The sequence below is a fragment of the Leptosomus discolor genome, chromosome 6 (assembly GCF_034619465.1).
Source record: "Leptosomus discolor isolate bLepDis1 chromosome 6, bLepDis1.hap2, whole genome shotgun sequence".
NCBI classification, from domain to species: domain Eukaryota; kingdom Metazoa; phylum Chordata; class Aves; order Leptosomiformes; family Leptosomidae; genus Leptosomus; species Leptosomus discolor.
Genome location: NC_141396.1, coordinates 46,918,114 through 46,927,679, shown reverse-complemented (window position 1 = coordinate 46,927,679; position 9,566 = coordinate 46,918,114). Strand labels below are relative to the sequence as shown.

The 9,566-nt window shown below is 44.0% G+C and overlaps 1 protein-coding gene across 4 annotated transcripts in view; it reads left to right on the top strand.

The window, feature by feature from the left end:
* Positions 1-5,544: 5,544 nt before the first annotated feature.
* The window catches only part of NEBL (nebulette), a 262,002-nt gene continuing 257,980 nt past the window's right edge, over positions 5,545-9,566 (top strand). For all 4 annotated transcript variants that reach the window (XM_086466536.1, XM_086466535.1, XM_086466534.1 and 1 more), the window contains exons 1-2: positions 5,545-5,613; positions 6,554-6,648. In XM_086466536.1, coding sequence (XP_086322662.1) covers positions 5,545-5,613; positions 6,554-6,648 — 164 coding nt within the window. The remainder of the gene's footprint in view (positions 5,614-6,553; positions 6,649-9,566) is intronic.

Here is a 9,566-nt window from a genome sequence, read left to right as displayed (position 1 = left end):
TGCCAGCTAAAAAAAGCTAACACACAAGCATGCACTGCCAAATTCTCAAAACGCGCTGTTTATTGCTATCCCCAGAACTCTACCTGCTTTGTGCACCTGAATTATAGAGTGCATATGCTTCACTGATACCACCTGTGTTTTCTGAAATATATACATATGCATACAGGTAATAAGATTTGCACCTGAATGAAGTTTTCAATGTGCTTTTTGCTCATAAATCAGCTATTCTATATTCAAATAAAACCAAATCAGCTAGGTAACAGCCTTCTGATCAGCATAATCCAAGTAACCAGTCCATTTTTACTAGGCTTTATTACTGCCAGCTTCTGCCTTCGGTCAAACATAAAGACAAAACTTTTTTTTTCTTTTCATAATTTGAAAAGAAATTATCAGCCAGGTATTGTGGAAGACCCATTAATAAGGGAAAATCCTGACCCCATGCATAAAGCAATAGAAACTTCCATTGCAACTTCAACACTGAGTGAATAACTGTCCCTTCTTCTAGACAATTCCACAGTCATACTGACTCTTCATTATTTCATATATCTGTTAAGCATATAGCTATTGTGGAACACAGTATTCAGTTTGCATTCTTTTTGAGTGAAGAAAGGAGATCTTAAGAACGGAAAACACTGCTGGTGATTGACTAAGCATTTTTGTTCTAGTATTTCCTTGCTCTATTACATTAATCTGATTAGTGAAAGATTGCCTAATTCTGGAAACACATATTGAGATTCCACTGCAGAGTGTTGTTTGGCTCATATGACAAAAAATAAAGTCTAACCATTGCTGGTTTTGTTTTGGTTTTGGTAAGAAGATATTAACTTTTTGTTTTAGCTTTTCTAAAGCTGAAAACATACTACCCCTGACCCTTGCATATGAAAAGTATAAATTACCCTTTCACAGTAGAGAATTTAAAAGCACATTTCTCTAACAGCACACTGGGTAGCTCAAAACAAGGTCACATTAAAGTTGCATTGTTCTTATTTGAAACGTAACTATGCAGTTTCTCCTTTCATGCAGTTAAACGTAAGCTCAAAGAGTAAGTGTCAAAAACTGACTGGCAACTCCTGTGCCAACCAATATAGGTTTAATGTTTTCCCTTCCTACATAATTAAGGACAGCCACAAAGTTTCACAAAACCTCTTTCAGCATTATTTATCTGTATTGCAGTACTGCTCAGAGACTTCATCTGCAATTCTCAATGCAGTGCCTTAACCATGAGATCATCCTTCCACTTAAACATGATATAGTACCTGTTATCTACTGGAGCTTATACACAAACCTTATGAGCTGGTTACAGCAATAAGATCATATTTTGCGTACATTAACCTGTTAGTTACGCCACCTTTTATACCTGTATAAAGAGCAGATCTGGTATGAAAAATCAGTGAAATATACCAAACGTTATTTTTACAACAGTCCTTCAGAGTATAACAACATATTGCCATATTTATTCCAGGAAAATGACCAAATTATGACACTGCAAGTGGGGCTATTAATCAGCTATTAACTGAGGCATACTACACGCAACATTTTTTTTTCTGCAAAATTTAATTAGATGAACGCATACTTGAATGAAAGAAAATACAGTCTTTGCTGTGAAAAAGATAATCACTATGCTTACACAAACTCCTATTTTGTCCAGTAGGGCTCTATACATCCATAACATTGTGAGCAGAGTCCATTCGTAGAAATCTCTTTGAAAAGACAATGCCTTCATGTGATCATGCAAGGTAGTGCATGATCACCTTCTCTGAGCTTTTATGTATGGCCTGGGAAATGCATGGTGAGCTGCAAGACAGAAGCCTTTGCTTTCTTGCTATGCTTAGAAGTTCACTTGATGGCTCCAACAAGTCTTAACCACAGCCATGGCAGATGGGTTATAAGGAACCTATTTTGTGGGAAAGAGAGCTGAGGAAGTTCACAAGGAACATTTCAGAACAACTAGATTTGAAACAGAGATCCCTATGACTGTAGAAACACAAGCTGTATGAGTTGTCTCAACATGTTTTCAAGTCACTTCCAATAACATAGGGTAACTTTCCTGTTTAACAGTGTTTTGAAACTTTTCTGTCTCATAAATTTCAGTATCATCATGTGAAATCACATATCAATCTATTTTTTTTTTCTCCAGCACACATTTTCGTGTTTATCATCCAAATGAACTGAAAGGAGCACTGAAAATCTTCCTCTCGAACAAATAAGTAAAACCACAGTTGATGATAGCCCAAAGAAATAGGAACTTCAATAATCCCCATTTTACTCAGTCATAATATTTCTAATGCTATCATGCTGCTGCCCCAGAAGGTCTTTCTCACTTGGACCACTGTAGGTATGCTGAAAAAAAACTAGTTGCAGGTGTTGCTGATTTGCATTGCTCAGCCGAACACTCACTTTTCAATCATCTAGGCTACATACACAGCCCTGACACACACTGTGAGCTAAGTGTAATAGCCCAAAATCTTGGGATGCAACTTATAACTTGCCAATACACAGCAGCTGGGAACCAATGCTGGATCCTATCCAGAGGTCCACCACCTACTACAGTCTCCATGCTTGTGGCAACAGTTCTTTAGCTAGAGTGCAAGGTCTTTGCCCTTCTGTGCTTTGTAGTCATTGGTTTACACCCTCAGTCAGTGACACAGCTAGGTGGTTTTATTTTGCTTTGCTGGACTTTACCATTGCATCATTATTCAGAAAAAAAGACAGACTACTGATGAGTAACAGTTCATTGCTTTCTCACAGTCATGGGTGAAGTAGATTTTTCTCTCCCACTGGTCTGTATAGAGCAAAAGAACCTGCTTTTCATTACAGTAGCACTAGAAAAAAAGTTTTGGCTGATGAAGAAAGAGCTCTTTGCTGTGGAAATGAAGATTATGATTCGGACACTATTTGCCTTCCTTGTGGAAAAAGCTAATAAAAGTTAATAAAAGAATCCTGAAATAATGATATATATTGGAATGCTTTTATACTGCCCAAACACTCAATTTAGATATAATTGCAGGTACTCCTATTGATTTTACTATTCCATTTTTAGTGCTGATATTTTGGTTAATAAAAGTTTTCCCTTCAAGAACAAGGTGGGAGATTACACTGTAGCATTGACATAGAGTAATATCCAAATTATTTTTGTCTGTACACTAAGAAGGCGGCTCTGAATGTGATTTTAACAATCTGGAACTTCCAGGAATGAAGCCTCTATCTCAAAGATTTCATATCAGCGGTTTGGGGGAGCTGCATGCCTCTAGTTATTTCTAATAAGCTATAGGGCCTTTTTACCCATAAGCCATCAGGTTGAATCTAAGCTGAGAAAGAATTAAGTCAGCTAAGAAAGTTTTGGTGGTTTTTTTTTTTTTTTTTTTTCCTATATAAGTAACATTTACTGCCCTCTATCTGAAACTAATTTAGCTGGGTCTCCATTCCAGTTCCTACTACAGACTTGCTACTCTGCTATGCTGTGTAGCCTTCGCAGAATGGAGATCACTTACCTATGTGCTAGGCCAAATTCAACTAAGATATGATCTTTGATGGATCCACAAATGACAGCTCCTGCAGAAAACATTGAGTTACCCTGTATTTGAGTTTCCTTTACCAACATACTCGGATGTCTAGCATTCAGGGTTCCTTGAATGAAAGCCACTGTTCATCGCCAGTCAGACGGTCCAACAGAAAGCGTAATGTAATCTGTACAGCACAGAGGTAGCAGATGATGAGACTCACTGCATCAACATTGCAGGGTGTACATGCACCTATTTCTGTCTGGGATATCTCAGACTGAGGGCAAATTAGTCTCCAAGTGTTTGTGAAAAAATATCATGCTATAGTCAGTGACGAACAGTGAGAAGACAAATCTTAAATTCCACATCAAAATTAACTTGGTTAACAACAACAGTAAAAAAGGAACCTGATTCAGGATTTTTAAGAACTGCAAATCGCTAGCACTGGCCCGGAAATGGACCAGCCTGCAGACTGCAGGAATGGAAAGAGAGCTGGTCAGCAGTTTGTCTATTTGCTACTGCACTGAGAAAGCCAAAGCAGACAATAAGCATTTACAAGACTGCCTGCTAATCTGCTCTCCTGTTGCTTGCAGCATAGCCAGCATCTCCACATTATGAGTTTCACTGGGTGCCAGATGTTTATGTCTAAATGAAGCAGAAGCAGCTCTACAACTTCTGTCATGTAATATTTAAAGCCTGATTAGGTATTTCTCATTTAATCACATATATTATTAATTTCAATGAAATTACTGTTTCTCCCCATGCCTTTAACCAGCCAGTGCATAAAAGTTCGGTTGCTAAGGAAGAATTATAGCCAAGTATTCCAGTTTAGCTGACTGCATTCTGATTACTTAATAACGCCCAAGTATGTGCAGAATTTGTCCTTGCTGTGTGCCACACAGTGATGCACTACTGAAAAAAAAAAACCTCAGAAAAGGCTGCACTGCACTGGCCTCACCACTTTCTTCAGTGTGGTTTATACTCCAGGTAGTTGAACAACTCCACAGCCAAGGAAAAATGCATGCCTTCTTGCTGTAGCATTCCCTCAGCACTCATGATCAAGTACAAAATGAACGGTAAAAACCTGCTCTGAGGAGCTGAATTCTGGCTGAGATCCGACTGCCCCGTGGGACAGCTGGTGTGCCTCGGAGACAGCCAGCCTCGGAATGGCAACACTGACCCCGAAAACGAACGGGGATACCAAGCTGGAGGAACGTACAGGCGTTCCTCACCCGTTAACGGGCCCCGCGGGGCTGCGTGTGAAACCGGCGAGAGGCCGAGGCCCCGCCCCGCCAGCCCCCCGCCCCGCGCTGGCCCAGCACGGCGCTGCCCCCCGCCCCGCCCGGCAGGTGCCCGCCGGCACACGGCCAGGCCTCGGGCCTAACTTCGGGGAACGGCCGAGCTGCCCCGCGGCCCCGGCAGCGCCGCGGTTCCCTCGCTCTCTCTCTCCCTGCCGCCAGGGTAAGGTGCCGGCAGCGCCTCAGCGAGCCTCGGGCAGGTGCGCCCAGGAGGCGGCCGCTGCCCGGCGCCCCCCCCTGCCTGCCTCAGGGCGGCGGCGCGCAGCCCGCCATCTCGCCCCTCTCGGGGCGGCTGCGCCGCGGGGCTCGCCCTCCCCTTGCTCCCTCCCCTCGCTGCGGGCCGGGCCGCGCTGCGCTGCGCCGCGCCGCGCCGGGGGGCTTGGCTTGCGGCTGCAGCGCGGAGCCCGGCGTGAGTCACCCAGCCCCCGGTGCGGGGAGCCGAGCGCGCAGGCACACGGAGGAGGCGGTGGGGGCGGGCGGCGGCCAGCGGGCGGGGGCGGCAGGCACCGGCTCCCCGCCCGCCCACTCACACATGCTGCCGAGCCGCAGTCAGCTGGAGCACCGCTTCCTCCCCAGCCGCCGCCGATGACCTCCTCGCTCGCCGGCAGCCGCTGAGGACCCCCGGCGTCCCCGCCACGGCAGGGGATGATAGATCGGCCGCCCGGAGCCCCGTCCAGCCCAGCCCGCCGCACAGCAGCCTCGGCCGCCGCCGCCCGCGGGAGCCGCCACCCGAGAGGAGCCGCAAAATGAACCCCCAGTGCGCCCGCTGTGGCAAAGTGGTCTATCCCACCGAGAAAGTCAACTGCCTGGACAAGGTGCTGGGGCGCGGGCGGGCGGGGACGGCGCCTCCCGGGCGTCCCAGCCCTGCGCCCCCGCTCCCCGCGGCTCCGGCGCGGCGGGCAGGGCCGGGCCGGGAGCGGGGCGAGGCGGCAGGTGGCAAATGCAGCGCCTCAGGGGCTGCCGCGGCGCCGGCATCCGCGCCGCCACCGCTGCCGGCAAGCGACAGCCGCCGTGTCACCGCACTGGCGCAGGGCGGGCGGCGAGCGGGGGCCGCGGCGGGCCGGAGAGCCCCTGCGGTGGCCGCTTGGGGAGTGGCGGCGCCCGGGGCCGGCGGCGGGACCCCGCGGCCCCCCCTCGGTCCCCGAGGGATGAAGTTGTAGGCGGCCCCCGCCGGCTTGCAGTTGTCGGTGCCTCCCCGAGCTGGGGCGGCTTCGGCTGCCCCGTACGCCGCGGCCGGGGCACCGGGGTGGCGACAGCCCCGTCCCTCGGAGGTGTCCCCGGTGATGCCGGTTATCGCTGAGCGCGGTCGCTCCGTAAAGGCAGGGTGGTGGGAGCTACCAGAGGAAAATACCGTATTATGTGCTAAATTTAGTGTGTGTTCAGTGTACCGAAAAGCCAGCCGGCACATTAGTTAGTGATTTTATTCGCATAGTACTGCATTCCTAGCAAGCGGCGTCGTTTGCTTCTTTAACGAGGCAAAATGTCAAACTCCGGCTTCGGTTATCTAAAATAATCCTGGCAAGGTCAGCGTGTGGAGGTCTTGACATTCACTTTAGCAGAGAATTTACGTTTCTGAGAGTGTATCAGAAGCGCCTTTGTTTACATGTGAAAGTAATTATTTTGATTTAGTTTACAGAGATCTAGAATGCATGGCCAAAATATTGACGCGTGCTTGTGTTTTTACCTCTACTGTACCCTAACATAGCTTTCAAAACATGGGTATCGTAAGTAATTCTACTTTATGTTTCTTTACAGTACTGGCATAAAGGATGTTTCCACTGTGAAGTTTGCAAAATGGCTCTGAACATGAATAACTACAAAGGATATGAAAAGAAACCTTATTGCAATGCGTAAGTATTGTAAATGTCAAGTCTTGCAGAAATGCACATGAAAAGAAAACCTGACTGTGGATACTGTCGAATAGATATTGTCATTCTGTAAAAACTTCAATCTGGAGATGTAGCAGTGCCGTCTAGAGCAGTTTAGTATCTTTTCAAATGATGAATTCTACTTGCATTGAAGTGATAGATGATGAAAATATTTGATTATGATGTGTTTAGGCAGTGTTTTAATTCAGATCTCAGAATACAGGTCCTTTTCTCCCAGAAAGTGTCGGATCTGGTGCTGACTCCTATTACATTCGTTATTGGCCTGCTAGATTACAGTTGTCCATTATGCAGCTGTCTGTTCAGGGTTATGGACCTGATCAGCATTTTGTAATAAGAAAACAAAGTGCTTCTCGGTTGTATAGTTTTCTGGAAACAATATCCTGTTAGAGATCGTGACAACCTATTTTTAAAACTGTTATGTTGTTCACATATCTCAGATTACTAAAGTAGGTATTTACAAAATGCCTGCTTCTAGTGCTTCATGCGATTTTGTGTTTTGCTTCTCTCTTAGATTTTGATAAAGAAAATAGATTATTTTTGGTTGTAGAATATAATCGTGTTGTATTCCACTTTTAGATTTTGTTGTTGTATGGATTTTGAAGAGTGCATTGATATTCGGCTTGCAAATACTGCAGAAGAGCATTTTGATATGTGTGGAAAAAAGGCGTTGCTTGTTCTTTGTACTATGCTCCTGAGATTTGCTGAGTGCATTTCAGTATGTTTTAATCTTTAGAAAGTTATAATGTGCTTTGTTAGAAGAGTATCTTTAAAGAATTTGGAATCAAAGTTGATCTTATATGTTAATCATATATTGTTACTATTTTCACCTTTATCTAGTTAAAACATGTTTTAAGAGACAGAGTTTTGTAACTATGGGCATGTAGTTTTTTTCAGAACTATTCTCCTGTGCTTATCTTGAAAAACTTGTTTCATGTTGAGGTAGACAGTCTATGGCTGGCCCGTCACAGAATAGTTCAACAGCGTATGCTTGTTTCTTCCAGGCTAAAATTGAAGCCAGCCAGTGCCTGTTTGTCTAAAATACAAGTTTTGTTACAAAAACTGCTGTGCTGCCAGAACTTGAAACACCCGTTTCAGTGTGCAGAGTTGTACTTAGATTGCTTTAGGAACGTACAGAGTTACACACATACAATTGTAGCTTTCTTTGAAGTGCTCTACAGTGTATGGGGGTGACATTAGACCTCTTGTAATAGAATGTGGTCAGTTGCCTGTCTTACATGCTGCCGAGAAAGCTCTGTAGGAAGGGAGATTCATGCTTCAACAGTTGGCACGCTACAAGTTGAGGCTAACCTAGAGTTTATTTGCCCTAGATGGGATTCTGCTTGTGGTACTATTTGAATTGAAGTATAAGTACAAGCTTAGATCTTTTACAGTGATTAAAACTGTGATAATACTTTGGTACCTTTTACGTGGAGTTTTGTGATTAAATTTCAGTGATGATATTTTGATTGCTTGGTCTTTTCTACATAATGAGATACTTACTTGTACTTAATAACAGTGTTTGTTTACAATGTCTCCTCTGTGCCATACGTTGGCGTTTCCATGCCATGCATATTTAACTTCTGTTGTAGGAGAGTTTTTAATCTATGTTGCGCTACGTGGTGTGTGCTTCTGTCCTGGTTTGGCTGAGACAGAATCGCAGCCCAGCCATGGCAGACAGGCCTTCAGCAGTTTGGAGTCAGCCAGGGCAGCTGACCGGAGTGAGCTATAGGTGTAGCCCATCCCATCATGTCATGGTTATTATAAAGGGGGAAGGTTGGCTGGGGAGAGGGTGAGTTCTGCTTGGAGTTTCTCCTGCTCCTCTTTCTTTCTGCTCCTGAGGACTGTGAGTGCCAGACATTCTAGGCTGAGTATAACTTTATTTGTTTTGCTGATTTGTTTAATCTGACCTTTCTTCAATCTTTGGATTTCCTCTCCTTTTCCCTGATTCCTCCTCTCAGCTGGGGATGGGTCATCAAGTGATAGAGTAACTGCTATAGTTTAGCCTCAGATATGGGCTGAGTGTAGACTTCTTCTATTTATGGATGATGGGTATGATCTGTACTGTTCAGGTGCTATTCTTCCTGGTAATTGCTTTAATGAACTTTTTAATAGTGATCCTTGAAAAAATAATCTTAATCTTTGAAAAGTCCCTCAAACCTGGTGTATGAAATGGGAAGAAACAATGTAAAACCATGAAAGAATGCTTTTTTTTCTGTTAAAGAAGAGACAAAATTTCATGTATAATATGAATAATGTGTATTTTGTTTTTAAGTTTTCGTAAACTTAAGTTTGTGGGGTTTTTTTTTGATGTTTGTGGGTTTTTTTTTAAAGATGTTTATGCAAAGCTGTGTTTTGAAAATACAGTTGTCTTATATTATCATATTTTGACACAGTACTCTTGCATCTCAAAGGTTACTTATTTGCAAAGCAGATGCTATTGTAGTATTTGAAATTAGGATGGGTCTTATCCAGTGTTCATTAGCAAGAGGCAAATCCGTTTTTATGTTAAATACTGCTTGATGAGAAAATCTCTGAAGAATGCAAATTTACTCATACAAACTCCTACAAGCACTTGACAAAGAGCAATTACTGTTAAACTGTTTATTGAGGCCATCCATCAATGAGAGTGTAATTTGTAGCTACAAGTGAAAAAGTATGGACTAATCTGAATGGGAGACCGATACCGTGAAGTTATTTGATAGGTTTGGAAGCCATAGTTAGCTTTTTGTAAGGACAAGTCAAAAAGCATGTATCTTCAATAATTTCTGTATCTGTTTGTTAATTCACAGGTTAGATAATGCATTTGTGTATGTTTTGACCTTTGAACTTAAAATATTCCACTCTTTTTTCAGGTGCCGAAATTAATAATTTTTGCTGCA